The sequence below is a fragment of the Cervus canadensis genome, chromosome 24 (assembly GCF_019320065.1).
Source record: "Cervus canadensis isolate Bull #8, Minnesota chromosome 24, ASM1932006v1, whole genome shotgun sequence".
In the NCBI taxonomy this organism is placed as follows: Eukaryota; Metazoa; Chordata; class Mammalia; order Artiodactyla; family Cervidae; genus Cervus; species Cervus canadensis.
This window is the reverse complement of record NC_057409.1, coordinates 44,225,826-44,239,800: the sequence shown is the minus strand read 5'-3', so window position 1 is coordinate 44,239,800 and position 13,975 is coordinate 44,225,826. Positions and strand designations below refer to the sequence as shown.

Genomic DNA, 13,975 nt, shown 5'->3' with positions numbered 1-13,975 from the left:
GTTTAAAATAATCAAACCAAGTGTTCATATTATTTCGGACTTTCAAATAGATTTCAACTGGATGATGATTGCAATAACTATAATTTATTAACACTTTTAGTAAGTGCTAAGTACCCTGAAACGCCAGTACTTTGGCCACCTCATGCGAAGAGTTACCTCATTGGAAAAGACCCTGATGCTGGAAGGGATTGGGGGCCAGAGGAGAAGGGGACAACAGAGGATGAGATGGCTGGATGGCATCACCGACTCGATGGGCATGAGTCTGAGTAAACTCCGGGAGTTGGTGATGGACAAGGAGGCCTGGCTTGCTGCGATTCATGGGGTCACAAAGAGTTGGACACGACTGAGCGACTGAACTGAACTGAACTGAACTGCAGTACCCTGAACTGAGATGGACATGTTACATAGATTATTTTGTGTGTTTTCCTTTAATTCTGTCAAACCATGATTGTTAAAATATAAAAAAGTGAAAATTTCCTCTTAATTCTGAGTTTCAGACATAACCACTATTAATGTTTGATCTGTGTACCTCTAATAAATATATGCAATATACACACACAAATACATGATTTTAAGTACATTGGCTCAATATTAAACATATTATTCAGTAATCTGTTTTTCTCTTAATATATCCTACATATGTTTTCATGTCAAGTACATAAAATCTCTGTTATCTGCTTTAACATTGCATAGTATTCTATTATATGTACCATTATTTATTTAACCAGTTTCTTGTTAGTAGACTTTCAGGCTCTTTCTAGCTTAGGGCCATTACAGTCCTTCAGTACCTCTCCATGACATTTTTGCACACTTGTTCTGTTATTTCCTTAGGATAAACTTCTAGAAGCAGAACATTGGTTTAAAGGGTATTGCTAATTGTCCCTTAAAAATTCTGTTTCGGCTTATACAGCATTACCATTTGAAAGTGCTCATTTCCCCAAGCTTGACCAACACTGGCATTTTCTTTGCTTGTCTTTAGATATTATTCCTCATTTCTGCAGCAGTCTTATAAATTAGGTGCTCATCTCAGAGATTAAAAAACAAAACAAGACAAAACAAAACCCCACCAAACCCTGAGACTTCAGGAAGAAACTTGCCCCAGATCACAGAGCTTATCAGTGATGGTGCTAGGGTTTCAGCCAGCCCTTCATGGCTTCAAAATGGGTGGTTTCTCCACTTCCCTGGGACTAGTAAAGTCATTTTTTATCTACTTTGCTTTAGGCTCATCTACATTTGCTAAGCCCACTGTCCGATATCTTGCCATTGACATTTTATTTTACAATCTTCCATTGACACTGGATTAAGAAAACATGGCCATCTCTTCCATTAAGTGGCAAACTCATAAAAGCTTTTCCTTCTCTGAGTCCTAAGGCTGTTCCCTTGAGGCATTGTGTGCAATTTCAGCATATGCAGTAAAACTATTGATATGTTGGGAAGTAAGTTTATCAAATTCTCCCTCTCAGGTTAAAAACTCCCCCGTCACTGGGTTCTTACCTGGAAAAGGGCAAGGGAGAACCTTCTTTCACTTCTATTTAGGTGGGTTTTCTACACAACTCCTGTTTAGCATGGTGACTTGTGTTTTGTTATCAGTTAGTTAAGTGTTTCAGTGTGAGGTTAGAAGCTTGGGGCTGAGTATAGCTGGGGAAGAAAGAGATAGTGGGGGGAAGAAAATCGGGAAAGAGAACAGGTGTGGCATAAAAGCCAGCAGGGACTAGGAACAGTCCTAGTTCTCCTTCAGTTTTGTTAATGATTTCTCTCTCACCCCCAGGAGAACCAGTGAAGAGATCCATTCAGGAATCAGGAGCATTTTTGCCTCAGGTACAGAATAAATGATCTGACTTGGTAGTGTAAGCACAGTATCTGTGGAGAACACTGGTGGCTTTACAAATATCTGTCTATTAAGAATTCTTTGTGACAGAAGGATGCTGAGGATGCTATTCTGAGAACTCTTCTGTTCTAAAGGGGAACCTTGGATGTAGCAAAGAAAAAGATGTTGAAGTGGATTGCCATTAGTGAACTTTGGAATACAGGGAAATTCCAAAGTGGCATTTCTCTTCTCAGCTGAGTGATTGCTGAGTAAATAAGTAAGCAGTGACCCTGAACCTTGACTTGTTATGACTTTTTCTATGCTGGTACGTCTTCTCTATAACAGAAGGCAATAGAAGGCCTGCTTTTGTGTGGGTTTGGAAAAATATCACTTGTACAAACTCAGGTTGCTGTGGAAACTTATGACCCATCTTTTCTCTGTGTTTTACGTTATCTTTATGTCACAAAGCTAATGTGTAAAGGGACTGCGGGCTTCATTAAAACTAATTAGAAACTAAAATAACTGGTTGATGTTGACGGGAAATGTCAGTCATGGTGACTTCAGCCTGTGCCTGTTGAGTAACTCATCTGCCGAAAGGAAAGTTAAGGAAATCCAAAAGAAAAGATAGTATGGGTGGGACGTTGAGGTAAGAGAACAATGTTTAGCTTCTTTGACAATCCCTGCTTTCCTTTCCAGCACGTAGTGGAAGAGAGATATAAGATGCAGAGCAAGCCCCTGGGAATCTGCCTGATAATTGACTGCATCGGCAATGACACAGGTAGGTGTGGATGCTCCAGGTGAATTGATGCCCATGGTGATATCGAGGCACACACAAGCAGTATTCATCAGAGGCGTCGACACTAGCTGCTGTTTAACAAACCACTGCCAGAAATGTGGTTTCACACAGGAAGGGTAGTTTCTTACTCACGTCTGGTAGGGATGGGGCTGGGGAGCGTCACTGCAGGTGAACGTCAGTGGGGTCATCGTCTGAGGGCTTGGAGGTTTCTTTGGATCCTCTGTGTATGGCTGGTGGGTGAAGGAAGTGAGTGGAGGAGCTCAGAAGGACTTCAGGGACAGGCTTGAAAGTGATACGTATCATTTCTACCCACAATCCTTTGGTTAGAACTCATGGCCCCTTCCAACCACAGTAGACAAGGAACTGAGGCTAGCCGTGTGTCAAGAGGAAAATGAAAGGGAGCTGGAGGAACCCACAGTGCTGTCTCGGGCACAAAGGCAAATTTTGTGAAAGTTGGGGAGGTTCTGTCTTGTCTTTCCATACTAGATGCTGCGGCAGGAAGGAGTCCTGAAGTCCAAAGAGGGGTTAAAAATTGAAGGTTTTTCTGGGCTTCAGTATTATCAGATGCCCCATCATTTCACCTAGATGAAAAGCTTTTCTGGGGAATATTAAAAATAGGATAAATTTGTGCTCATTTAGAGGCAATGTGTCTGCCACCCTGGCCTTTGGTTATTGGCCTGAGTCTATACTACCTGCTTATCCTTGTTTGGATCTGAATGGATTCTTTTGCTCAGTCGTTGGATGTCTGACTCGAACTGAATCAATCATTGGTGATGCATCAAAAAATAAGGAGAAGAGCTTATATATGTGCAATAAAATTTGGTTTCATTATTTATCTCTTTCCTGAAAGGATTGATCGTTTTATTTCCACAGTTTTCCAGCTTCGCAACATTCTCTTAGAATGGGTCAGAACTGTGTTTTTTAGGCTCACGTAAAATGTCACCATGGTGGAACTTGCCTGGTGGTCCACTGGCTATGACTCTGCTCCCAGTGCCTGGGGCCTGGGTTCAATCCCCGATCAGGAAACCGGATCCACCTGCCTTAACTAAAGATCCTGCATGCCCCCCAAAGATCAAAGATCCTGTATGCCACAACTAAGACATGGTGTGGCCAAACAAGTAAAAATAAATATGTATATTTAAATGTTACCATGGTGAGTTTTATGGGAAGAGAATCCAAGAAAGGTCCAGTTAGCAACTCTTACACTGAATTTCCTGGGATTTCAGATATGATCTCACTCTCTCCTGTCCTGTATTTGGTTAGATGTGAGAAATGCTATCTCCTGAGCTATAGATGTGTCCCATATTTATTTATTTTTATTTTTCTTAAACGGAGGTGTATTTGATGTACAAGATTTGTTCTTTCTGTTTTAGCCCTTAGTGTTCACTTAAAAATGAGGAAATACCTTCTCAGAAAGAGATTGTGTGATCGTCCTCCTGTTTTAGTTGTCACCAGTTTGGTTTCACGCATCAGCGAGAGGTTCCCAACTGAACTTGGTGTAGGATGTAGAGCTGTTGCGTGAGGAGAATCACAAAGATAAAGCCATGACTTGTGATTTCCGTGGCTAAACTCCAGTGTCTACGTCCCTTGTTGAGTTATGACCCTCTTGTGGGCCGGGACGGAGCGTGTATTTGTATTTTTCTGTGTTACAGAGTTACGATCAGAGTTGAGCTCTGGGATTCCACCACGTAGGTGTGAGTCATGGTTTTGCCATGTCTTAGTTGGTTCCCTGGGGCACTTTTTCTAGCCTCTCGGTAGCTCTATTTTGCTTCTGTAAACTGAGTTCATAACAGGACACACCTCACAGGGAGATTGGGAAGAGTGAGTGAGTCGTACTTGTTAAGAACTTAGGGCAGTGCCTCACACACACACACACACACACACACATTTATCAGGCACTAAAATATCCATTTTGTGGACATTGGTTAATGTTATTTGTCCATTTTGTTTGTTTAATTTTAGTTGTAGATCACTGGGCTAGAACTCGCCATGGCTGAGCTTAGCACATGGACCCTGACCCCAAACCAGTGAGGGACCAGAGAACTGGGATCCAGAGGCCTGTATCAGTATCTGCAAAATAGCTCAAAGATATTGTCTGTTGATGGGTACGCAGGACTTTGCACCAACACAGTCCTTGACTTTGTTTCTCCCTGGTCTCGCGTTCCCTCCATTCCTTCCATTCCTGATTAACAGCTGCTGGAATCTGCCCATTGGAACTCAGGGAGGGTCATGGAAGCTGGGTGAAGGCTGTTTTCTATAATCAAAGAAATGCAGGGCCCCGCAGGGCCCCTGCACAGTATCACTCTTATCCCCATTTCAAGATGAGCAACCAGAGCACAGTAAACTCCCTTTCTATCTTTTCTCATTAAGGAATAGAACTGGGATTTGAAAGCTTGACTACAAAGCCTCTGTTTTTAGCCACATGAGCCTCTGCTCTGTGTCTTCAGAACCTGGAACTGGATGGCACATGAGAGTTCAGTAAATATTTGTTGGGTGAATGAACGAAGGAACAAACTCTATTGGTCTTGGTATGTTTCTAAAACCATTCCTTTGTTCCTGTAGAATTTAGCAGACTCCCTTACACTTATCTGTTCCTGTCCTCAAAAAAAATGAGACTTCTATCCGAAGAGTATGTGATTTCCCCAAAGCTTTATAGATTTATTCTTCCTTTATTCCATAAATGTTTATTGAGCACCTACTATGTGCAAAACACCATGCATGGCCCTATGTGAAGCAGGTATAGTGGCTCATTCTTTAAAAAAATTTTTTTTTTAAGGTTTTTTTTTTTTTTCATTAGTGGCTCATTCTTGAGAAGATCTTTAGAGAAGTCAGTAACCTCTTCTTGGAGCAGACGTAGAGGCTTAAGGATTTGGGGCTAATTGTCTCAGTTCAGTGGCTTTGTGCCTGGCGTCCTCACTGTTGAGTCACTTGTGTCAGAGACTTCGCAAAGCTAGGCTTACACGAGGCCCTGCTTCAGGGTGCCCTGACAGAGCATCTTGTTAAGGAGGGGAGAAGTGAAAGCCCCAGATCACAGACACGTGGACTCTGGACCTTGACCTTGGGGCTGGGGTTTTTAGACTGAATGAAGAAAGATGGTGTTTGCAGATTTTAAGAGGATGTGTTTATTCGTCTTTTCTCTGTCACTGTTTCTGAAAAGCTTGAAGATTTTTGTGTGCTCTTTTAGCTAGGCTAAGATGTAGATTTCTCTAACTGATGCTGCACATGTCTCTGGGAAATTTGCGCAAGTAAACGTTCTCTTCTAACAGAGCAGCAGTGGTTCTGAAGGCCGAAAGTTGATCAGAGAGCTTCTTTTGCAAGGGTGTTGACTGGAGCTTGGCTGCTCCTTGGGGTTACGCAGCCCTTTTCCTCAATTTTGCTTAATGGAATCGGTTGACAACCCAAATCAGCAGCATTTTCCTATACTGATAGATACAAACAAATCTCAGCAAGGGGAATCAGAGCAGCCATGGTGGCCTCTGCTCCTGAGCTTTGAAAACACATGGAAGTCTGACCTGAGATGGTGATGGAGGCTTCACTTCCATAGAGCAGCCACTGTTGCCTGCCAGCTTGAGTGCCAAGGAAGATGAAGCCTCCCCCTCTCAACTTCCACGGCATTAGCAGACTCTTAAAGATAGCTTTCCTGGGAATTGGGCAGGGGGAGGGTGTGTGGAGCCAGGAAGTCTGTGGTGGATGCTTTTTTTCCTGGGCATTCTTGTTTAGTTTGGCTGTGCTGAGCCTTGGTTCCTGCTCAGGTTTTTCTCGAGTTGCAGTGCATGGCCCTCTCGTGGCGCTGGCTTCTCTTTGTGAGGAGCGTGGGCTCTCGGGCATGTGGGCTTCAGCAGTTGCGGCTCCTAGGTCTAGAGCACAGGCTCAGTACTTGGAGCACATGGGCTTAGTTGCTCTGCGGCATGTAGGGTCCTCCCAGATCAGGGATCGATCCTGTGTCTCCTGCATTGGCAGGCATGTTCTTTACCACTGAGCCACCAGGGAAGCCCTTTCTGAGCATTCTTATCCTCTGAGACTTAAGCAACCATTCAGCTGGAAACCTAGCATCACTAATGAAATTTCCCTTTAAATCAGTGCGCGTGTGTGTGTGTGTGTGTGTGCCCTCAGCCATGTCCTACTCTTTGCGAACCCCAGTTCTGGGGTTCTGCAGCCCATCAGGCTTCTTTGACCATGGAATTCTCCAGGCAAGAATGCTGGAGTGGGTTGCCATTCCCTTCTCCAAGGGATCTTCCAGACCCAGAGATCGAACCTGCATCTCTTGAATCGGTAGGCGGGTTCCTTACCACTGAGTTACCTGGGAAACCCTTTAAATCAGTGCTACATAGCAAACCCTTTTTTCACAGACAGCATAAATCTAGGATATAAAGAAGAATTTTAGGTCCACAAGCCCTTATTGGAGACCCTTATATTTCAAAATTTAAAAGTTTAAGAGTTCAGAACAATGATGTGGTACATATACTGTAATTTATAGAACATTCCAGTGGGGTCTAGGGTAGTGCCCCATAATCTGTGATAATTTCTACAGCAAAAGAAATAGATATTTGCACTAAGTGGAATAAAGACTATAAATAGCTTTTCATCAGTTCAGGAAAGATTTTGCTACAAAACAAATTAGGGAAAAGAACTTAAGTTTTTCAGATTCTGGAGTTTTGGAATTGTGGAAAAGGCGTGGTGGGTATGTGGAAAAGCAGAGGACTTTAAGGCTGCCTGAGGGACCACAGAAGCTTCTCTTGACATGCACTTGACATGTTTATTATTAATATTGTTTTCTCCTAAGAAAAGCTAGTCTGGAAGGAATTACTAGTCATCATGTGTAGCTAAAAAAAAATGACGTTTGTAAAGTAGCTTATAATTTTGTGTGTCCAGTAAATGGATTGTCCAGTAAAACCCCCTGATTGGTGTATCTGAACAAATGGAAAGTCAGGTTTATACAAGCCCCGCCCCGCCACTCCCCACTTCCCTTCTCATGCTTCTGTCTTTTTTTTGTTGTTGTTGTTGTTTTCCGCTCCGCCCCGCCGCGCCCGCCGCTCCCCCGCCGCTTCTGTCTTTATTCACCATTTTCCTTCCACTTGGAGGCCTTTCCTTTGCCCTGGTGTTTTTTTGGGGGGAACCGCAGCTGAATTACACCTTTCCCATAATTTCCTCTTCAGGTGTCTCAGACCTCACTGACTTTCCCTACTCTGATCTCCTATTTTACATAAACTCCTACTGCTCTATGTGACATGTCAGTTATTGTTTTATATGCATTTATACACATCTCATTGGAAAAGACCCTGATGCTGGGAGGAATTGGGGGCAGGAAGAGAAGGGGACGATAGAGGATGAGATGGTTAGATGGCGTCACCGACTTGATGGACATGAGTTTGAGTAAACTCCGGGAGTTGGTGATGGACAGGGAGGCCTGGCTTGCTGCAATTCATGGGGTTGCAAAGAGTCGGACATGACTGAGTGACTGAACTGAACTGAATTGAACTGATACACATCCAAGTACCCCTAGTCCTGCCTCCCAGCACACGGCTCACCACCGTCCCCTCTCCTATGTGATCGTTCTGCTCCATGCCCTGAGACACGTGGAGTGGGCACCAACCACGGCCACGAGCGCCTTTGCCCCACACTGTCACCGAGCCACACTGATGCCCAAGGCCCCGGCAGAGCTGTCGAGGAGACCTGCGGCAATGGCAAGCACCCGTCGGCCCACAGCGGCTGCTTTTCCGCAGGGGATTCCGCCGTTGCCCCATGTTGGTGCACTTTATCGGCCGTCCACTTCACCTCCGAAGAAAACAGTCTGTAAACAGACATGAAACCCTTTGGTGATAGAGGAGCCCAAGATTGGGCTAGAAGGAGACTGTGGTGTGCGATTACCCCCGTGGAGAATTCTTAGGGGAAGTCGATGACAGATTGGGGAGAGGGGATGGAGTGTATCCTGGATAGATAGATAGTTTGGAGGGAATGGTAAATGATTGGATGTCATAACTAGCTGAGGGGTGTGTGGAACAGGGAGCTGTGTGTGTGTGCGTGCCCGCATGCCCACCTTTGGTTAGGAGTGAGGGAGGGAGGTCTTCTGGGTAAATCTGGCCTCGCTGTTGTAGGACCGAGAGCTGTGGTCAGGCAGGTGGAATACCGTGTTGGCCGGGTGGTCCGCCCTGGAGGCGTCTCTGCCTGGAGCACAGCTGCAGCCTCCCACCTGGTTGGCAAGGTTTTCCCGGCCGGCCCCACTGGTGTCCGCGTGCCCTGTCACTTCACCGCGCGGTCGTGTAACTGCCAGCATGGGTCCACACTCATCTTCACACCGATGCCTCCCGGGTGCCTTAGCCTGCCTCCCAGAGCCCACTTAAGACCAGGACCCTCTTGGAGCCACTACTGGTGCACGAGAGTCACAGCCAGCCCAGGACCTGGCACAGCGGCTAAGCCTCCCACAGCGGTGGCTGGCATGAGGCACGTGGGAAGGGAGGTGTGTTCATGGCCACTGGCCCCACTCACAGATGTAGATACCCCTCCCGCACCTTCTGCTGCTCACACCCACGGCGACCGCCCCAGCCCACCCGTAACCCCACCCTGTCCAACCCCACCGCCTTACCACCAACAATGGCAGGAGCCCCAGCGCAAGCCCAGGAGCATCACTGCAGCCGCCAGGAGCACCAGCCACAGCCCCTCAGGAGGGAGGAAGGCAGGCATCGGGAGGCCCCAGGTGCGTCCTGGTGGGCGCGGTGCTGCTGGAGAGTCCAGGCAGTGGTGGGGGCATCTGAGAAGGAAGAAGCTGGTGGTGGAAGCTAGGAGTGGGCAAGGTTGCTACTATGGCCAAAAGGTTTGTCCTGGGGGACAGTTGAGGTGGCCTGACTGTGCTAGGGCTAGAGCTGCAGGGTCCCAGGGGGCTGGTGTCACAGCGCTAAGGCCGGCAGAGCAAGCGTGAGCTAAAAGGATAGTAGGGTTGTGCCAGGGAGATCAGTAGGTGGCAGGGGGAGAGGAAGAAGAAAGGCTTCCTTGACCGGGAATCGACCCTGGGCCGCGGTGAATCCTAACCGCTGTACCACCGTGGAGCATCAGGGGTTTGCCCCTGGCCTGCTCCTGCTGAACCCAGCACCTCCACACCACCCGCTCTGTGCCACCTTGGTGCCCACACCTGGCCCAGATGAAGCAGGACAAAGGCTAACAGAGTGTTGCCAAGAGAACCCACTGGTCATAGCAAACACCCTTTTCCAACAACACAAGAGAAGACCCTACACATGGACATCACCAGATGGTCAATACCGAAATCAGATTGGTTATATTCTTTGCAGCCAAAGATGGAGAAGCTGTATACGGTCAGCAAAAACAAGACTTGGAGCTGATTGTGGCTCAGGTCATGAACTCCTTATTGCCAATTCAGACTTAAATTGAAGAAAGTAGGGAAAAGCACTAGACCATTCAGGTATGACCTAAATCAAATCCCTTATGACTATACAGTGAAAGTGACAAATAGATTCAAGGGGTTAGATCTGATGGACAGAGTGCCCAAAGAACTCTGGGCAGAGGTTCATGACATTGTACAGGAGACAGGGATCAAGACCATCCCCAAGAAGAAGAAATGGAAAAAGGCAAAATGGTTGTCTGAGGAGACCTTACAAATATCTGAGAAAAGAAGAGACACCAAAGGCAAAGAAGAAAAGGAAAGATATACGCATTTGAATGCAGAGTTCCAAAGAATAGCAAGGAGAGATAAGAAAGCCTTCCTCAGTGATCAATGCAAAGAAATAGAGGAAAACAATAGAATGGGAAAGACTAGAGATCTCTTCAAGAAAATGAGAGATACCAAGGGAACATGTCATACAACGATGGCCTCAATAAAGGACAGAAATGGTATGGACCTAACAGAAGCAGATGATATTAAGAAGAGGTGGCAAGAATACACAGAAGAACTATACAAAAAAGATCTTCATGACCCAGATAACCATGATGGTGTGATCACTCACCTAGAGCCAGATACCCTGGAATGCAAAGTCAAGTGGGCCTTAAGAAGCATCACTATGAACAAAGCTAGTGGAGGTGATGGAATTCCAGTTGAGCTGTTTCAAATCCTAAAAGATGATGCTGTGAAAGTGCTGCACTCAATATGTCAGCAAATTTGGAAAACTCAGCAGTGGCCACAGGACTGGAAAAATTCGGTTTTCATTCCAATCCCAGAGAAAGGCAATGCCAAAGAATGTTCAAACTACTGCACAATTGCCCTCATCTCACATGCTAGTAAAGTAATGCTCAAAATTCTCCAAACCAGGCTTCAACAGTATGTGAACCAAGAACTTCCAGATGTTCAAGCTGGATTTATGAAAGGCAGAGGAACCAGAGATCAAATTGCTGATATCCTTTGACAGTCATAGAAAAAGCAAGAGAATTCCAGAAAAACATCTATTTCTGCTTTATTGACTACGCCAAAGCTTTTGACTGGGTGGATCACAACAAACTGTGGAAAATTCTTAAAGAGATGGGAATACCAGACAACCTGACCTGCCTCTTGAGAAACCTGTATGCAGGTCAAGAAGCAACAGTTAGAACTGGACGTGGAACAACAGACTGGTTCTAAATTGGGAAAGGAGTACATCAAGACTGTATATTGTCCCCCTGCTTACTTAACTTATATGCACAGTACACCATGAGAAATGCTGGGCTGGATGAAGCACAAACTGGAATCAAGATTGCCAGGAAAAATATCAATAACCTCAGATACACAGATGACACCACCCTTATGGCAGAAAGTGAAGAGGAACTAAAGAGCCTCTTGATGAAAGTGATGGAGGAGAGTGAAAAAGCTGCCTTAAAACTCAACATTCAGAAAACTAAGATTATGGTATCCGATCCCATCACTTCATGGCAAATAGATGGGGGAACAATGGAAATAGCGACAGACTTTATTTTCTTGGGCTCCAAAATCACTACAGATGGTGACTGCAGCCTTGAAATTAAAAGACACTTGTTCCTTGGAAGAAATGCAGTGACCAACCTAGACAGCATATTAAAAAGCAGAGACATTACTTTGTCAACAAAGGTCCGTCTAGTCAAGGCTATTGTTTTTCCAGTAGCCTTGTATGGATGTGACAGTTGGACTATAAAGAAAGCTGAGCACTGAAGAATTGATGCTTTTTGAACTGTGGTGTTGGAGAAGACTCTTGAGAGTCCCTTGGACTGCAAGGAGATCCAACCAGTCCATCCTAAAGGAAATCGTGCTGAATATTCATTGGAAGGGCTGATGCTAAAGCTGAAACTCCAATACTTTGGCTACCTGATGCAACCCTTGATGCTGGGAAAGATTGAAAGCAGGAGGAGAAGGGGATGATAGACGATGAGATGGTTGGATGGCATCACTGACTCGATGGATATGAGTTTGAGCAAGCTCCAGGACTTGGTGTTGGACAGGGAAGCCTGACGTGCTGGAGTCCATGGAGCAGCAAAGAGTTGGACACAACTGAGCAACTGAAATGACTGATACACTTTGCTTCTCCAACAAGAATATGGGCTTCTTGAAGAATAGGAACTACATGGTTTATTTCATCTGTATCCTGTCACCACAGTGTTTCTCTAACACAGGAAGGGGAACTTTGTAAAGCATGAGTTTTGAGGTCAAGCATGTTTTAAGAGAAGAGAATAATTTGTTCCCCTTTAGGAGCTTTGTGATGCATGTTGGCCTTAAAGCTTCTGAGCAGTCTTTACTTCTGAGTAAAGGAACCTGGTTAAGTCTTGTCAATCTTGCAGTTGTCCTTCATGTTTGACCTCAAAACTCCCCCTTCCACTAAGAATATTCTGCACACTTGTGTTGCATTCATGTGCTTTATAATAACTTGAGCTGGGCTTATTAAAGTTACTCAATAAGTGATTGTAAATAGTCTGGTGAAGCAGCCACCCTTTCTTTTTTATTCTATACATTTATTTAATGAATCCCATTTTGTAGACAGTATTAAGATAAATGTGAGCTCATTTCAGTCAAAACACATTCTAACTGAATGGAGTCGTGACATTCTACTGTATTTAATTTTTTGGATTTCATCTCAGTAGTCTGCAAGCTGGTGGGCACTGCTGCTTCTTGCTTTTCCCTAACAGCCCTGTACTAACTGTCAGACCAGAAGAAACCCCTCTCAGGAGGTTAATAAAGGAACAGCTGAATTTTACAGAGCTAGGGTTGGGTCAGGTGTGGTTTCTAAGATGCATAGAAGAAGAAGTGGGACTTCTGCAGTCAGTTGAAGTTTTATTTTCCAAACTCAACACCCACATTTTTCTTCCCCTATTTGCAAAGAAGGACAGGGAAGTTACTGTTGATACATGGGGGTGCAGAATCTGAATCTGGCTACTCTGAGTCCATTTTAGTTAGCTTTCACTCTAAGGGGCTTCCTAGGTGGCACTAGTGGTAAAGAACCTGCCTGCCAATGCAGGAGACAGAAGAAACATGGGTTTGATCCCGAGTTGGGAAGATCTCCTGGAGAAGGAAATAGCGACCCACTCCAGTATTCTTGCTTGTGCAACCCTATGGACTGTAGCCTGCCAGGTTCCTCTGTCCATGGAGTTGCACAGAGTTGGACGTGACTGAAGTGACTTAGCACACTGGTTTCTAAGGAAGTAGATTCCATGCAAGAGAGGCATCACAGGCAGGCTCTATAGTTTGTGATGAAGTGGCTGCCTTTATATTCTTTAAAACTAATATCTCTGAAAAAATTTTTGTTTACTTATATTTATTTTTGACTGTGCTGGTCTTTGTTGCTGCACATGGGCTTTCTCTGCCTGCGGTGAGCAGGGGCTGCCCTGTTGTGGTATGCTGGCTTCCCAGTGCAGTGGCTTCTCTTGTTGCGGAGTGCAGACTCTAGGCACGTAGGGTTTGGTAGTTGCAGCACGTGGGCTTAGCTGCCCCATGGCGTGTGGGATCTTCCTAGAACAGGGATTGAACCCATGTCCCCTGCATTGGCAAGTGAATTCTTAACCGCAGGACCACAAGGGAAGTCCCCAAACTAATATCTTATGTTTGAATAACCACTTACAGTTTGCAAAGCATCTTGGCAGAAATGTCAGTGAATCCTTACAGCTACCTTCTAGAGGACATGGTATAGTCACTGATCCATTTTATAGATGAGTAAGTTACAGACGTCGTTTCTTCAAAGCCACACTATCATGATCTTGATCCTGTATAGACTGGCTTATATCCATGTTCTTGCTGGGTCAAGAAAAGACAACAGCTGGCCTCAGTCCTCATCATCTGATAGAGAAAAGGTGTGTTATTAATGGGAAATGCCAGCTGGGATCCCTTCAGACCGTGTCCATTGAGTGGCTGTTGTCTCAGGAATATTTTTTTTTTTTCTATTTTGTGATGATCTTTTTTTTTTTTTTTTAGTTGGAGGCTAATTACTTCA

At 45.0% G+C, this 13,975-nt stretch overlaps 1 protein-coding gene across 5 annotated transcripts in view; it reads left to right on the top strand.

Moving 5' to 3' along the window:
- Positions 1-13,975, top strand: part of CFLAR (CASP8 and FADD like apoptosis regulator) — a 51,774-nt gene that overhangs the window by 30,680 nt on the left and 7,119 nt on the right. For all 5 annotated transcript variants that reach the window (XM_043444936.1, XM_043444937.1, XM_043444933.1 and 2 more), the window contains 2 exons: positions 1,769-1,818; positions 2,504-2,585. In XM_043444936.1, the coding sequence (XP_043300871.1) occupies positions 1,769-1,818; positions 2,504-2,585 (132 nt within the window). The remainder of the gene's footprint in view (positions 1-1,768; positions 1,819-2,503; positions 2,586-13,975) is intronic.